At 30.7% G+C, this 19,013-nt stretch overlaps 1 protein-coding gene across 12 annotated transcripts in view; it reads right to left on the bottom strand.

Moving 5' to 3' along the window:
• The window catches only part of LOC123275036 (protein bric-a-brac 1-like), a 36,044-nt gene extending 19,673 nt beyond the window's left edge, over nt 1–16,371 (bottom strand). Inside the window, exons 1-3 of one of the 12 annotated variants that reach the window (XM_044742921.1) lie at nt 16,263–16,371; nt 2,614–3,640; nt 2,237–2,344 (exon numbers count right to left, since the gene is read on the bottom strand). In XM_044742921.1, the coding sequence (XP_044598856.1) occupies nt 2,237–2,344; nt 2,614–3,618 (1,113 nt within the window). In that variant the 5' untranslated portion in view covers nt 3,619–3,640; nt 16,263–16,371. Of the gene's footprint in view, nt 1–2,236; nt 2,345–2,613; nt 3,641–4,970; nt 5,437–5,933; nt 5,958–14,424; nt 14,590–15,785; nt 16,015–16,262 lie in introns of those variants that run through there. The other 11 variants (XM_044742922.1, XM_044742918.1, XM_044742920.1 and 8 more) reach the window with 11 other exon arrangements.
• Between the last annotated feature and the right edge of the window lie 2,642 nt (nt 16,372–19,013).

Genomic DNA, 19,013 nt, shown 5'->3' with positions numbered 1-19,013 from the left:
ACTTCTCGTGATAGTTACTAATAAACTAACGTGAACAACGGCAGCACAAGAAGTTGACGCTCATTTTTGTTTGGCGCGCCCGTCCCCCGTTTTTATTTTATTTTTATTTATTCATTTATTTATTTTTTTTTTCTTTCAATTTAACTATGCAGGGTATTTCAATAACAGTAACAATAAGAATAATAAAAATAATAATAATTATAATAATATTATTAATAAAAAAAACAATAAATTATAACAAAAATAATTATATTATTAATTATTATATTATGAATAATGATGATAATAATAATAATAATTATAAATAATAATAATAATTTAGTAGTAATAGTATTAGTTGTATATAATATTAAAAATATATAAAAATCTCATCCCCTTTGGTATACTCTTCATCTCACAGAGTTAAACTCTCAATAATTTATACCAAGTCTTAACCAACAAGAGCCGGCTCTTGTTGGTTTTATTTATAGTATGTAGTTAATTATTATTATAATTTATATTTCTGTTTTATACTAACACAATTTATAAAAAAAATGATAATAGTAAAATACCGCAACGCAATAATTAATAATATCGGAGCGAAGGCGCATTGCACTCAATCAAACGACAATTTAATAACAAATATATATGAATGTATATAAATATTTTTAAAATTTTAAAGAAATGTAACTGCAAAAGGTTGATGTTATTATAAGACAATAAACACAAATATATATTTATATATATTCCAAGTGGTACTAAAATAATTGTTTAGTACATTGAGGCTGAGGAAATCAATTTTAAAAATTTATTCGTAGTTTCGGCAACTCAAAAATCATCAGCATTGAGATACCACGAATAAATTTTGAAATTGAATCCCTTATACGATTATAAATGTTTCCTTTACTTGTATATGCGTATCCACATGATTATTATTATTATTATTTTTATTATTATTATTATTATTATTATTATATATATTTATATATTTGTATTATAGATATGTAGTTGATATTGAAAAAAATAGATAAATAAATTAAAAAAAAAAAATAAATAACAACCATGGCCAAAAACGAAGGTCAACTTCTTGACAGTGAGCTAGCAAGACAGGCTTTGGCGAGGATTTCCATTGGATAAGGTTCACAGATAAATTAAAAATAAATGTTGAAATATTATTTAATGAAAATTATTGGAATTCGCGATAAAAGCAGAAATTGAAATTTTGTAAAAAAAAAAACGTTTGAAAAAAATTAATCAAATTAATTTTTTTAATTTATTCTGTGAGAAAAATAATTAAAACTTATCATTATTTTTTTTTTTTTTTCAAAAAAGATTTATTAAATTGAAAGGATCAGGATAATTTTGAAATTTTTTTTTATAAAAAAAAAAAAAAAAAAAAATTTGTAGCTCCACACATAAAAAATTACTACGCGTTCGTTATATTAATAGTTTTTTTGTTACTTTTCTGGGAAAATTTTAGTGTAAGAGTTATGCGAGAACGAGGGTCGCCAACAAAACTTCCGCAACACTTGATCGACAATTTTAAAATTACTCATAATTTTCTATGTTCACTAATTCATTTATACGTTTCTAATTAAATAAAATCAAATGAAAACTAAAAGTAAATTAAACTATAAATAAATTTTTTACGAGTTTAAAGCTAATACGGTCCTAGTGTATTCTAGTTTAATTAAAATAAAAAAAAAATAGATAAACATAACTGAACGTGGGGTAGGAGGAGCAGCGAGCAGCAAAGCATTTGGAAACATGCAGTAAACCCACATGCAAACAGTTTTATTTTGTTATTACGACATATTTTAAAAGCGTTTTTATTATGTATCGACAATATCTTGGAACAGTATTGCTGTATTTATTTATTTATTTATTTACTTATTATATGTATTATTTTTTATTTATACTCTATATATTCGGTAATGAACAATGATAATTCCATAATTGATATAACACGATACATAATACGCTATAATTATTATGATAATTATATTCTTTTATGCATTATCATTGGCAACCTGATGACCCGGCTTTACTAATAATTGCAAATGAGTGTAAGTTCAGCTGACAATAATGATAATAATAAATAATAATAACGATTATTTTTATAGTATAAAAAATAAAATGCAGAGTAAAGAGCTTTAATAATAATCAAATAAGTATGTTTTTTTTATAATAATAATATAACAGTAATATGATAACGATAAATAACAATTTATAATAATAAATAAAAAATAATTCATACCGAATAAAGACTCACCGGATCTGGTGGGAGTCTATAATCTGCAGACATTTCGCTGCTTGCACAACGCTCCTCAGTCGACCTTTCCCAGTCTACTTCTTTTTTCAAGGACTGTAATAATTAAAAATTAATTATTTACTGATTGTACTTTTACATTTTCTTCTTTAAAACTCGCGTTAATTTTATTTTTATCTACTAAAATTTTCTGGGTAATTGAAAACTTTTTGAATTGAATTTTAGATAAATAAAAAATTGGTTACTTTAATAAGATGAAAATAAATAATAAAATATTTGAATATTCAAGTAAATCCAAATAAATATAAACTTTAAGTAGAAGAGTTAAAAGACTAATTAGTAATTTAGTAAACAAAAAAACTTACAAGTGGTACTTGTTGAACCGGAGGCAATCCAGAGGGTCCTGCGAGAGGTTCTGTACTGTGCGGGGACGGAAGCCGACTCTGCGGTAGATTTAGTGGCAAACCACCGGGCGTGCCAGTATTATTGTTATTACTTATACTCATATCGCTGGGGCCACTGTGCACGGAAATAGGACTTAGAGACCCCCTTGTTTCTTCTAAGCTGCCAGCGTCTTCCGAGTCCCTTCGTGGCCGGTCCAGCGCCAGAGGACCCGGACAAGGGCTGCTCGCTCTGACCGGAGACGCCGGACATTCAGTCATGTCCACGGCTTCCGTACTATCACTATTATTGGTTACTTGCGGAACAGTTTGCTGTTGCTCCCGTTCTCTTTCTCGTTCTCGCTCTCGTTCTCGTTCTCGCTCTCGTTCTCGTTCTCGTTCTCTGTCTCTCTCTCTGTCTCTGTCTCTCTGATCCCTAAGATCTCTCGTTTGTTGCTGCTGGTCAGAATCTTTGGGAATTTCCTTGTCGCGGTCCTTTTCCCGGTCCTTGTCCCTCTCTCGCATCTCTCCCCTAATTTCTCGGAGACTATCTGGACTTAGATGCTGCTGTTGTTGTTGTTGTTGTTGCTGTTGTTGCTGGTCATCCCTGGACGCAACCGCGGTGTTGATGTTGGTCATATCTGCGAGTCCCTTAACTTTCAGGCTCTCAGCGGTTTTGAGAAGAGCCGAGAGCTGGCAGTACTCGACGTTGACCTCACCCTTGTACATGAAATCAACGAGGGTACGCAGTTCGGAGAAACGGACGTCCTTGAGGATGACGATGGGGTGGCGATTCGGGTGGTCAAGAAACAAGGCTTGAAAATAGCTGGAGCACGCGGAGAGGACAACCTTGTGCGCACGTATCGACGGTCCCTCCGTGCACGCCAGCGTCACGTCCACCAACGATTCAGACTCCAGTAGTTGACTGAACACACCCAGCAAGTTGCTCTGATGATTGTTCCACCTCAGGCAGTAATGCTCACTTCCCATGTCTGAACTGCCCGCAACCCTGCTGAAGATTTTACATTAATTATCTGGTATTTATCGATATAGATATCGTTTTTTATCTAATTTTTTTGAAAAAGATATCAATTTTTAGTTAATTTAATGTTATTTTTTAAAAATATCGACTTAAATTGTCCATATAGATTAGGGTGCGTCAAAATTTAATCTTCGAAAGCAACCTTTTAAAATTGGAATTTTGAGTTTAGCTTTTAACAGGAGCTGTATTTGGGCATTTCCTAATATATTTTGGTGTGTCACGATTTATTTGATATTCACATAATTTTTTAACAGGAGCTTCGTTCGGCCAAATTTTGAAGTTTTTAAATTCTAGAAAAAATGCTTAAACAAAACTCCTGTTGAAAAATTATGTGAATATCAAATAAATCCTGACATATCAAAATATCTCAGGAAATGCCCAAACCTAACTCCTGCTAAAAGCGAAACTCAAAATTCCAATTTTAAAAAGTTGCTTTTAGAGATTAAATTTTGACGCACCCTAATATAGATTTGCTATTATTATAAATATATTGATAAAAAAATCAATTTAATTCAAAAGAAAAAAAATAACTTTAAATGATTTTCTTCGTTTAAGATTTTTTCTCATGAATCAAGTTAATTTTTTTTTTATCATGCATCCTTGTATCAATAAATTTTTCTTCATACAAGAATTTTAGTCATAATTTATAAATTTAAAACTCAATTCTTTTAAACCATTTAAACTTTAGTACACCCACAATTTTTATGTCTTTTTCACAAGCCTGAACTTATCTACACAGTAAAAAATTTTGCGTCATTGCGTCAAAAAATTTTGTGTTAAAAATTTTTATGTTAAATATTTTACACTTTTTTGTGTTAATTAAACATTTTTCTGTGTAAATTTAACACAATTAATGTTAAATTTACACATAAAAGTGTTAAATATTTAACACAAAAATTTTTAACACAAAATTTTTTGACGCAATAACGCAAAATTTTTCACTGTGTAAGATCGCCTTGAAGTTCATTATTTAACTATTCCGAATTCCGAACTATTTCGCTCGGCAATTATTCAAACTTTCCAACCATTTAAATCAAAGTATGCCAGACTATAAATGCCATTATTCATTATTTTTATTTATAAACAATTATTTATATCCAATAAAAAAATACAATAAAATAAAACAAAATAATAAATTAACAACTTAAGTATGTGTTTTAAGATGAGACTGATTACCGCGGCACGTTTTGTGTATGTGTATGCGTATGCGTATGAATATGTGTATATCTAAGTGTGAGTGTCTTGTCAAGGCAATTACGTTTTACAAGACTCGAGTAAGCAATTCAAGCATCAAACTCACACAAAGCTAACTATACGCAAACATAAACATTAAATTCCAGAAATTGAGAAGTTTGCAGCGTCGTGTTATATTCCAGTAGCTGGAACATCACCAATAACACCAATGAGTTACGATTGTCTGTCTCCTTGGCCCATTGATGTTCATATATACCTATACCGGATACAACCTGGCTGACATTGGCTATCGATGCACTGCGTGTTTGCTATATAATGGCTTATATTATCTTCTCCTCGCACTGCAATACCCGCGACCCGCTACTCGGTACTCGCTACTCGCTACTGTCAGTGCGGTGCATACTGCTGGATTTTACATAATAAATTATCAGACGCACGAATAGACTCCTATCCACACTATCCGCACTAAAACGCGGTTCAAGTGAGTCTCGAGACAGCAGTGGTGTTGTTCCGATATATTATACAGCTCTACTACTCAGCTCTAGCCTACACGGCACTACTTCACTACTATACACCGAACATCGATGCATACTACTAAACTCTGTTACTCAGTTATTATACTTGTCGTGTTATATACCTATACCTACCTATATCTATCATCTACATGTATGAGTTCATGTCTATTCATTTGTGTATATTTATTATTTATATACATATAATACGCTGCGTAACGATGTAGATGGTCCCAGTAGAAATGTAAACTTTATCTTACGCTCTATGGGTCTATAATATGCCATCAGCACGTTTATCTGATGTATGATACAATTAAATACATAAATCAAAACTTACGTTCATAAACATGATAACCAAATTTTTTAAATTGCCGTTCAATTTAATTCAAATTCCATATAAAAGATAAAAGATACAATAAATTTGATAAGATTATTTGTAGATATTTAAATTTTGTAAAAAAAAGTCTTGAAAAATTTTTTTGTATCTTCAATATTTTATTTGAACTTAAATTTTTATCAAAAGATGATAAAGAGTAAATGAAATTTTTAAATTATACCTCAAAAACTCAACACTGCTTTATGTGACTTTTACACCTTCAATGTTTCTTCAAATTTTCACACAAAATCATTCAAAGTTTGTGGCTGTAGTCACGCAGAAATTCTATACAATAGTCAAATTCATGTTTGTATTATTATCTTTATATGTATGTATATTATGTCAATTGTTATTTTAGTCACACGTGGTAATACATGACAGATATTAGCTGACGATACATGAATTTATCTCTTATCGCGAGCTTTATTTTTATTTTTTGCAAGGCTATATACTGTATACTTTATATTTATTATCTCACTGGTGTAATATGTTACACGCACGTTTTACCATTTGCGAGTTGTCGACTGGCATACGGATGATTGCTCACGTCGCTTGTGTTGCTAATGTAAAAAACGACGCACGTGCGTGTAAGAATTCACTTATAAACGTATTTGAGAGCATATGTGGATGTGTGAGGTACGAGTGGGGGAGAGCGATCTATGTGATGGTGAATGCGTTGGCAATGTCATGAGTCGGCAGCACTGCTAATTGCTTCGTTCGATTATGTATTCTTAAGACTGCTACTTTGTAGTTGAGTTTTAGCATAAAAAACTGTTTAGTTAAGGAAAATATAGTTTTAAGATTAAAATTCACTTTGAAAAAATAAGACATTGAAGATGAATTTAATCGACGACGATAAAGTTAATTTACGCGTCATGAAGTTGAAGTAAAACATGTTTTTACGCCGTTTTTTTAAATCTTGTTTGCGTATTTTATTGAAGAAACTTTACGTCTTAAGGATGCAATTATATTTAAATGAAAATTCTTCAGCCGCTGGAAAATATTCAATATTATTCAGTTTTACTTTAGCTTCTTTAATTAATCAATAAAATTTTTTTAGCTAAATAGAATAATTTTAATACTATTAAGGTAAAAGCCCCAATAGATGATCATGTACCAGTATATGATCACTACATGTATTTGTATACCTATATTTGTGAATATAGATATACAAATACATGGAGTGATCATATACTGGTACGTGATCATCTATTGGGGCTTTTACCTTATCGGATTAAAATTTTTTTGGAAAATTTATAAAATTTAACTGTTTCAATGATTTATTAGCTTAATTTTATTACCATCCAACAACTTTATTTCTCAAATTAAGTTTAATTATTAAGGTAAAAGCCCCAATATATGATCATGTACCAGTATATGATCACTCCATGTATTTGTATACCTATATTTGCGAATATAGATATACAAATACATGGAGTGATCATATACTGGTACATGATCATATACTGGGACTTTTACCTTACTGAACGTATGGAAAATTCAAGCAATCAAACATTTACGATTTATTTAAACTGTTATTGAATAATTCAAAAATTCAACTCCAAATTCCGGGTGCACAGATGAGAGAGTTATAAATATTTCAAAGACAGGATGTCGATATAACTTAATTTGACAGTCGTATGGAACCTTTCTGTTGAATGTAATATATTTATCCCGAGTTTAAACGCCACCCCGTCATTCCAACACCAAAACTCTTCATTAATGTATAATATAGCAGATTTCCATGAATTTATTAGTAAAAAAATTGGATCTTCGAGTTCAGTGAACTCAACTATAGACGGTATATTCTTGTACGAGGATTTAAATATCATTTTTCGAGATATCTCTCATGTGATAGATATTATTTTTTAAAATTTAATTTGATGGACGTATTAGTGATTTTCTATTGTCTAACTCCTTTGAGCTTTATAACTGCGGGACAAAAGAAGCACTTGAAAAATAAAAAACTTAATATTTTTTTTATTAAATATAAATGTAAAATTTCATCTTCATTCTTCGGTATTTTATTCAATTATAAGTCATCGTATTAGTGTCCGAGGCTTTACACATGATTAAAAAAAATTACGTAATAAGTATACGGCAACATGAAAGATAAATAAATAGTTTATTTATTTATTTTAATGGGCAGAGTTTCTCTTGTCTTTAAGAGATCCATAAATAAGAAATAAATATCAATGTATGTATGAGGTTATAAAATTCATCATGAGTATCATAAATTAATAGGCATAAAATAAAATAATTATGCCATTCAGCAACAAAGTTGTCATCAGAGAGATTTTTTTTAAATAAATAGAACTTTAGAATTATATCTTCTACAATGTTGCGAATTAACATTTCTAATTAACGATTATTATAGATTTCTCATACTTGATAAATTAATAAAACATTTATTGATCGTTTGAACGTGATTTAGTGTTTAAATACATAAATATTAATATTTTCAAAGATTAATACACTGTTTAAAATACGATAAAAATATATCTCGGTGATTAAACAATTGAGAAATTAATCCCTTTAAATGCAGGTTAGACTTTTTCATGTTCTCGCTTTTTATTTGCGTGGGGTAAAAAAACCGGCAAGTTCTTCTTTGGGTATCAAAAGAATGAATTGAAATGAAGAGTACAAAAGGAATCGGATTGTCTGTAGAATAGCGAGAAGTAGTGTCGGAGTTGAGACTTAACTAGAATATAAGTAAAGGTAAATAAGAGGAAAAAGGAAGTAAAGCAGCTGCGAATATCTTTAAACTAAACGCATTGAAAGCAACTCGGCGCATCGTGTAGTGTGTTATATAGTAACTCAGTATGAGGATGAGTATATATAAGCATAAGAGAAAAATAGTTTAACATGTATAGATGTGGAAGTGGGAGTAAAGGAAAGGATAAGAAGAAGAAAGAGCAAGAACAAGTTGCCGTTATTTATGTAATTTTCGCGGTTTTCTCTAGGTCAATTCATTTATAGTGACAGTGAACGCATATGTCTCTCAGTGCCAATTCTTTAAATTACCCGTTGCTGAACTTGCTCTTTTGAATAAATTCAAATTTTTCTCTTTATTATTATTATTATTATTTTGTGTTTTACAGGTAATATGAATTATTGTTATTGCATCTATTTAATATTTATCCCTGTCTTGTGCTCATACATGCGGGATAGATGAACCAGATGTTAAATATGAGCATGCATGATTGTACCGTACATATTCGCATACCCGTTGTTATATATGTGTGTATGTATCGTATGTAAAGCATCGCATTCAACACACACGGGGCTTAGGCTCAAGAGCGCGCGTTAATTGATACGCGTTCCATCTGTATGGAAGTAAAGGCGCGTGGGACGGACGAAGGAAGAGGTTCGTGTCAGTAAATTAGCACCGGGATTGCACGACGCCGCAGATTGCCCCCGAGAGTTGATTTCAGGTGTCTGATATTTCCCTGTCACTATGCTCCCAACACTCACGATTCATTACTTTACTTTTTTTTTTTTTTTTTTTTTTTTTTTTTTTCCATACAATACGTATATTTTTATTTTTTTTTTATCGAGTAAATCAAACTTATATCCTGACGATTAGTGAATAATTTATCGGTTCAATTTTAATTATTATTTCTTTTCTTTTAATTTAATTATTTTTGGCTGTTTTTAATTAATTTATTATTGAATATTTTGTTGCATAATATTTCTTATCAGGTGATAGGTGTATAAAGAAAAATAAAATTTTTTCTAAGACAGTGATTTATTAATATAATATATTGATAATATTAATACTTATATATTTAATACTCACAAACTATATGTTTACACATAAAGGGAAAAATGATAGAGTATATTTGTAGTGATTAAATATTTAAATAACGATCAAGTATATTAGAGAAATAAATAAACGAATATATACGTATGATAACGCGGAAAACAAATATTTAGCTTTTGGAATTTTTTAATTCTGTCGATTTATATGTTTACTATCCGGCAATTAACTACCTCATTAATTTTAGTGATCATCAGATTTTCTTATTTTACGGATTAGTGTACAACAGTAGCAATTAATTAATATTTGTATTAAAGTACAGTATATAACATATAATATTATTACATAAAGAGGATTTAAATGTTAACGATTTTATAGCGGGATTGTGATTATGTAAATATAAATTCTTACAGTCTTTTTATTAACGCTATAAACTGGGTAATAAACGTTAAAGATGTGCCTCAGTTTAGTACTCAGTACATGGATTTTTTTATTCTTTTTTTTTAGAGTAATTTACACCTACAAAAGTACCCGAGCTTTTGATCATCCGGTCATACTTCTCTCAAGGGTAATCTGCGAAGCTCAAACATGAAACCATAAGTTAAAAATTATTTAATGCAATTTTTAATTATTTTTTAGTTGTAAAAAAACGATAAATCAGCAAATAAAAATTAAGTAAAAAAATTTTTATTTTAAATCATAAAGAATAAAATAAAAAAATATATATTCGTGCGACGGTTATAATTTATTACATCATTGTTTAAAAGAAAATAAAAAAAAGAATAATACGAGAAAAGCCCGCGAAGTTGAGAAACCACTCGTATACGGTTATTATTTTGTCTGGCGTGCGTTAATTGAATTAATTGATATCCTTGCGTCTCGGTGTGCGAGCGTAAGTGCGTGGGACGAAATAAGTGAGACTTCTTAACCAATATTATATATTACATGTACACCAACAATGTGTCATGACAACAACAACTTGTAAATTATCCAACGGATGAAACGTTGCAATTGTACTTTTATTTTGAATTGTTGCTTTAGATGAGTATATATGTATGTATATAATACTATACACCAGATCCAACATTTTATCTACATTTGTGTGCGCATATACATGAACATATACGTTTATTTCTATATTGCTCTTACTCCTACTCGTATTATCGCATTTACGCGTGTTGTATAGAGATAAACGCTTGCGTTGGCTGCGTTATAACTCGAGATAAGCACGTACGAAATCTCTCAAGGTGATAAGAAAACGTTAAATTGCAATCAATATACATTCCCTGAAGTAGACATAATAGTATTTGTTACTTTTTTTAATTTTTAAATTTCAGACGTTTTTGTAAAATATTGTTTACTTTTTGAAAGTTTTCAAAAGTTTAAAAATAATAATAATTGATAAAAAATATATTAAAAATTTATCTTGAATGAAAAAAAAATATTAATATTAATTATTTAGCTGTGAAAAATAATTTATTGTCGAAAAAAAATTTACATTCATTAGTTTAATTTATTTGCTTTGTTTATGGCAACAGTGTAGAAAAGTTGATAGGTGAAAAAAATGTTTCTCCTGACAATAAGTAGTATCAGATAGCAATAAATCAACGCATCGAAGCAAAAAATAATAAATAAAAGACTTTGTTGACGGCAAAAGGGCAAGCAAATTAAAGCACAGAAAAAAAATTTGTTTAAACGCTTTACTTCTCGTGTGTGAAAAAGCACAATATCGGTGACTAATCTCTGTCTATGTCTGAGCGTTTCACTTTATCCGTGACGTTTTTTTAATGCTTTTTTATTGGGGTTTATCCGTAGCGGAAAAGCGCGGGAAACGACGTGCGAACATCGCTTAGGGTGTTTACGATTATCTGAGAGATGCGCAATCGATGCGGAAGATTCAGCGTATATGAGCCTGTGTACTGATGTTGTGTAGTCAAGGATTATGCGTGGATGATGTAAGGCATGGGATTAGTGAGATTCTTCTCCCGGTATTTGTGTCGCCGGTGTTTAATTTAAATAAATATAAATTCAATGCAATAAATAATGGGTTGAGATTTTTATCCGGCTCGATGACATTAGTTTTGAATATTTTATTTGTCAAGGCGTAACGTGTAATTATATTCCAAGCCAATTATATTTAATTAATTTTATTAAAATTTGTTCATTTTATTCGATAAATTTTTCTGACTGTTAGATTATTTCTATTTATTTATTTATTCAAATAGTAGGAGAAAGAAGAGATAAAAAACACAAATTGGCAGGTAAATATTTCCATCAATAATGTATTTAATCAAGATTTGTTAGACTGATAGTAAATGGTATTCAGGTGTGAGTGTATGTATTGTGAAGCATGTGGTTGTTGAGTGATCGAGGATATCGTCCGGGGAATACAAACGAGCGTGAAATTGGAAAATAGGGTGTATGAGTGAATAAAAGAGAGACAGTTAGCGATAGGAAAAAAGATAGGGAAATTGATGCACTTTTTTTTACCACCGATTTACTCTCATGTACACCCGAGTGATGTAGACTCTGATTCGATGTATCGCGCCCGACTATTTTTAAAATCACTCAATGATGCACTCGCTCCCAAATGGCTCGGTTAATGAAAAAATTTCGTTTTCCATGATTTTATTAGTTTATTTTCTTTTTTTTTTAAAACTGGTGGTTAAAAAGTGAAACAACTGCTTTAATTTCTACTTGTGGATCGATTAAAATTTACTCCTGGTGTCTGATAATTATAACATTTAAAGGATTATGCTTCATATTGCGCGTAAAATAAATTCGAATAAAAAATTATAAATCGAGTAGTTAATAATACATAATAACAAGATTGAATAATAAAATTTAAAAAGTACATAAATTGTTAGTATAAAATTTAACGTTAAAAGAAGTAAATGGTCCTTTAGATTGAACATTATACAAGTTATTACACTTTTATGGTTGTAACTAGAGTTATATCTGTCTCCATTTTCTGAATTTATAATTTATTCACGACTTTTAGTTTGTAGGTTCATTTATTCATTTGTTACTTTGTTTCAACTCTCTTTACCTTTTTGTTCTTTATTACTTTGTTTTCTATCTTCATAATTTATTAACTGATATGACAAGAACATTTAATAGAAAATTTAATAATAATAAAATAATAATTTTTGTATGACGAGTGTTGGAGTAATGAATAGAATAAAAAAATCGTTAAAAGGACAACAATAAAAGCATTGAGTAATGCGTATACGCAACTACTCACGATAAGTGCATGTACGACAGTGACAAATAAAAATAAACAGCAGTATCTACGTAAGAGATGAACAAAGACAGAAATAAACGATCTTCAATAAACGTCAAAGGTTTATATGTGCAGCAGACAGGAGCGTAACTATTCTACCGCGATCTGCAGTTTAGCTGATCCAAGCAAAATATCTTCTGTTATATATTATATTTTTGTTGCTCATATAATGCTGTATTATTATTGTTGGTTTCTCACTTTCTCGTTTATTGTCAACGCCTTTTAAAGTATTATCTCGAGTCTTTCATATTTCTTAAACGGTAAATCCGAGGAACGTGACGCTGCACGATATTACGAAGATGCACTTCGAGCTTGGGTTGTAAAAAATTATAAATATTAAAAAGGTATTGAGTAGAAAAGGTCACGAATCATTTCAATTGTTAGTTTCACGCGAGTCATTTTTTTACTCGATCGTCATCTAATCGAGATATCAATACGAGCTAACAATACGGTCTGGATATATAATGGCGATGCGAGTTCTCTTCATCAAATCGCCCACTCAAAACTCTCTCGTACTTATTTCCTATACTTTAAAGTTTATCTCTTTCTTTTTAAGTGCGGACGTGATATATATTTTTGGTTGTTTCACTCTGATAATAAATAGTATATTTTTTCTTTATATAGTTTTAAACTATGAAATTATTTTTCATGATTAAATATTTAAACGTTTGTAATTTGTTTACGATTTGTAGTTTTTTATTATAATGTAAAGTAATTAATCAAACAAGTATTGACGTTTGATTCATAGGTTAAATAAACAATTTTATATTTCAGTATACAACTTAAAAAAAAATATTTGTCAGAAATTATTTGAAAAAGTTTAAAATTGAGATTTTAAGTGAAATGTGTTAGATAAAAAATTTTGAAAGATTTATTAAGTCCAAAATTTAATTTTTTATAAAAACTCAACGATTTATTTATAATTTGATTTGAAATTTAAATGTAATACCTGATTAATTATGAACTATGACTATTTAAATACAAAAATAAGCAAAAAATAAATCTACACATAGTTTAGTTTTAGTATGAAGTACGAATTATTTTGTTGTGAGATAAATAAAATTTTTGACAGAGATAATTTTGTAGTCTATCTTGTCTCATTCGTGTCTATCTATCGTTTATTCTGTCATTTTCACTCACAGTGTCGCGTGCCTGCGGTCAGTCGATATCATATATGATATGCTCCCATAAATATATACACATATAACTAAAGGTTTAATAAAAATATAGAGAATGAAAGAGAGAAAGAGAGAGAAAGATGATGTATGTACATGTGTAGTGTATCACGGCAAAGCAATGTATGTGTGTGATACATATAACTTTCGTATTTTAAGTACCTCTGGCAGGCAGGTTAGGAAGCGTTTCTGGTTTAACGACTTGTTATTATATATCTGATCGTCAAAATATTACACCTCGTATTTTCATTTACACCCACTACCGTTTATTTACTTTACTTTTACTCCTTTTTATTACACGTACATAACAAAAAAACATGTTCGCCAGAGAATTTTATAATGCGAATAAATTTTGGATTTAATTGCTATTGCTATTTGTTGCTCACAATTTGATCAATAATTATTTATTCTTAAACATTTTACCCTAAAAAATTAAACTAAAAATTTAAAATACCTGCAGAGTTTACTGAATCGTACTTTTGTGTCTGCTATTTCTCTTTCCTATTTTCGACAGTTCAAGACATTCACGCATTACGCTTTACGTGTTGCTTGTATCACTTGAGAGTTCGGTCATTGACACCCGAAATAATGAAATTTTAATAAGTTAGAAAAACTTTAACGCTGTTTCTATAACCCGTGAGGCTATGAAAAAAAATGAAATTCAACTTTGGAGTAGCTTTAACAACACGTGAGTAAGTGAATAAATAAATATCTAAACAATTATTTTCACACGAAACCGCGGAAGTTGCGCTTTTAAGTCGAGTAATGTAAACTGCACTTGTCACGTGTCAACGGGTGCTTATGTGCTCTCACGGGAGAGAGCCTCTGTGCAGACACCTCACATGCTTACGGAATTTCCCGCGTCAAATACCCGTGGTCAGTATCGCGAAAAATAAAATAACATTCAACAAAGTAACTGCTGGCAAATGTTTAAAAATACTAGAATACAAAAATAAAACCGATAAGCAAAAAAAAAAAAAAACTTTTGTTGATTTTATTTTGTGATTTTCAATGCAGAACTTCCGGTTTTTGCTTGTAGCGTTCCGTTTGGGAAATTGAAAATACAGAGACTTGAGTGACGGGATTTTTGGCTCAATTGCAAGAGTACACAACCCACCGAATAGTCAATAAAAAATAAACTGAACTAGAAATTGAAATAACAAAACAAAAAATGGTTAAATAAAAGAGATGACATACACGATACTCGTGTGTCATATACACGCATGTATTTGTCACAAGTTATCTTTTCTGGCCGTTTACAGTGAAAAATTAACGCCGTCGGCGGGTTGTTTTCATTTTTTTTATTTTTTTTTTTTTAATCCGTCTAGTCGTATCACTTGGAACTATTAAAAATACTCTTGCCAAAGATTTAATACTATTTCAAACTGACGTCACTATTTTTTCACACCTCGCACTCGAAAAATTTTCCAATTGGATATTAAAAATAAAATTAACAGCTGCTCCGAATTTTTACTCGCTATTTTACACGATAGTAAAAATCTATTTTTCATAAATTTTTATTCAACAAATATGTACGTGTATATTGTAAATGCTAATGTAAATCCATTGTTGGGAAATGTTATTTTGGTAGTGTAGCTAGCGTCTTCACGTGTCGCACGTTTAACGCGACGGTTCAATTGTCAAGAATTATCGACAAGCTAGTGTGGTGTTGTACGATTGCGAAAAAAAAAAAATAAAAGCTTTTCCCACCATGCACATACACAAAAAAAAAATGAAAAACTATTATTATCAATACTTAATAATAACAGTAATTGAAAAATAAAAATATAATACGATTTGGAAATTATTTTTTACTTGTCATAATAATCTCTCACTCTCTCGCTCTCCTCTCGATACAAACTTTGATGTAACATTCACGTACGAATAATGAAGCGCAGTAGTAAAGCCAACTATCAGTTGACGTTTAAAAAATATTGTAAACTTATTATTTTATCACTCATCATTCGTCGTCTTCTCTAACTTTGTTTCAATTTTTTTTCTCATTGACATACGCGAGTACTTTAAATTTAAATAATATTATTTTTAACATGTATTATTTAAAATTTTTTTTGTTTTAATTTTAATCGTCGTTTAATTCAAACAAAATTTATTTCGTGACATTTCACTAGTGACTGAATTTTTGGTACATGTCGGGATATAAATATAAAATTTATATACCGAATAAAATAAAATAAATTTTTCTGCACGAAACGACGCACTGGCGAGCGCGCGGTTAAAAATTATGCACGCACTGGCCACGTTTAAAATTAGACACTGTATATCAATATTTACCTTGCTACATGTAAAATGAATAGAGAGCCTGCCTGAATCGAACGAAGGAAGGCTCAACCGGCCCACTGTGACGTCGCCGGCCTACTGTCAGCTCAGCGCTCGCTCGGCCCCGCAGTCAACTTACCCACCATCTGTGCAATATATTGCAAATCTTGTAAATACACTTTTTCGACTTACCATCACACAAAATGTATTTTATAAATCATTTTATTAATTATAAACACTATTTTAATAGTTTATTTATTTTATTTCGCAAAATAATTCCATTTTGTTACCGTCGATAATGCAGATCCTTTGACTCACGTAGTAGTCAGGTGTGAAACGTTCACGCACACATGCTCTCTCAGCGAACTCGCGGATTCGCAAAGGCACAAGAGATTTGTTGGACCAAAAAAAAATAATTAATGTCACTGACAATCTGTCACACGCATCATAATTTTCTTTTATTATTTTCTAACGCTGTGACACATTTTTCTTTTAATTTTCAGGGAAAAAAGTCTTTTCTTTCTAAAAAAAAAAAATTTTTCTAATTTAAAAAAAAAATTAACAAAAAATGGAAAATATTTTTTAAAAATTTCATCCAACAATAAAAATTAAATAAATAAATTAGAAGTCAATACGATGCGCGCGCATCCCAACCGCGAATTACAAACCAGCGTCTGCGTATTAAGAAAAGCGAAAAAAACTATTCCAAAACCCGAATTATATAATTTTTTTTATCTTATAAAAATTTACCAAGCATTAATTTGTTGTGAAGCAGTTTGAAAAATTAAAACTAAAAATTAAAAGAATACATAATAATATCAGGTGGCGCAGAAGGCCACCCACACTCGCGACACGCAGGCGCGTGCATTCAAGGTATCTTTCTGTCTATGTGCGTGTCGTCGTCTCAATATTCTCTTTCTCTCTCTACATCTATATACATAATAACACAACTATATAATAATATAACTATATAGATTCTTAGGTAACGCGAATTGCGCTTTGGTCGTCTACGCCGCTCCAACACAGTTTTACTTTTCGCATCGTGCATCGTGATTGTAAACGTCACATGTATGCCCAGAATCCGTACATATATGTTGAGAGAATGTTCCGATACATTCACACTAACACAATATAGCGAGAGTGCCTAGATCGACGCACGCGTGTACGCACACTCTTATCCACTTACGTACAAACTCATACACCCACACCGATACATTATAATTATCTGTATACATATTATACATGTATGGTCGTACTGTCACGATAAATATTATTAACATGTACATGTTCGATCCGCGTCTCTTACGCATGGAAGTGCGTCATCATGCACACGAGGAAATTGAATGGGAAACTGTAATATATATTGTCACCATATATGTATACAGCTCCGATATTCCTCCACTCCACATATCGCATATTATATATTACATCATAACATGTGTGTATAATGTATGCGTATATTAGTAAGTGATATGATACAATGTGATAATAAATTGCATCATTTTTGACTTTGGGATTTTCGGATGATAAATTACGGTTTACAACACACGTATCAGCTCACATATGCATGTACAATGTAATCACACATGGAGTCTGAATATCAGTCGTTGTTATTATAGTTGATGGTGGTCAGTAAATCGATATATACGTATACGAGAGCATTCTATTGTATTGGATATCCTTGACGAGGGTATATCATTATTGTGTTGTAGACAGTACATTTACTTAATATTTTTATTATTTTAATATTAGATAACGCATTGAATAATGCGAAACGCAGCAGTCGGATGTTGAAGGACTTGCCAGAGCGAGAGAGAGCGTCGGGTTTCCGAGAGCGATCGCGACGGAGTGGGTGGGTGTCGGTGATGGAAATTGAGGGGAAGAGATGTCGAGAATTGCGTTGCGAATCGTATCACTGTAATTCGATTTTTATTTTCGCGTGTTGTCGAGCTGTGCGTGCCGCATGGTCTTTTTTTTTTTTTTTTTTTTTTTTTTTCTAAATTGCGTTTACGTGTATGGATGTGCTGTTGTATAGCAGTTGGAGCTGGCTATTATTGTGATTAAATGTAAAAGCTCTACACTGTGTACTTTTGATGCCGCGTTTCAAATTTAGTAGGCACGTTGCGTGAACGGAAAGAACTGTTGTTATATTAATACACTGTAAATGCATATGCACTCGTTCTGGACATAACACTATTATTTTATAGATTTTACTGTTGAGTATATTAGTTTCAAGATTTAAGCGCATGCATACTGGCTTTTTTTATGCACCGATGGGTTATTTGTGTGCTCCGACTTTATGTCTGCGAAATGTTTCATAATTCGTTTCTTTACTTCACATCTATGGCTTCTATTCGCACGGGTCCGGGTGCGTCCGCATGCATTTTACAACACGCTTATATCGTCGGTTTTTTTTTTTATTTATATACGTATATAATTATCATACATACACATATGTGCTTATATATTGGTGTAGATACATATATATGTATGCAATACTTACAGTATTGTTGGCGCGAGCTATTCTGCTGGTATTATTTGGCAGTGACGCATTTTACGTTACGCGACTAGATAGTCATTGTTATTGGCTTCACACATAACTTTTCAGTCAATAACTAAGAATTTGCTTGATTAATAAAAATACATTTTTATTTTTATAAAATAATTAGTCATTATTTTTCAATTGATTTTGAATGGAAATTGAATAAAATTAAAATTTTTCGTAAAGTTAAATCGAAAAAAAAAAGAATTCAATCTGACTTACTT

Source organism: Cotesia glomerata, linkage group LG1 (genome assembly GCF_020080835.1).
Source record: "Cotesia glomerata isolate CgM1 linkage group LG1, MPM_Cglom_v2.3, whole genome shotgun sequence".
NCBI lineage: Eukaryota > Metazoa > Arthropoda > Insecta > Hymenoptera > Braconidae > Cotesia > Cotesia glomerata.
The sequence above is the reverse complement of the archived record's forward strand: the minus strand, read 5'-3'. Positions and strand labels throughout refer to the sequence as shown.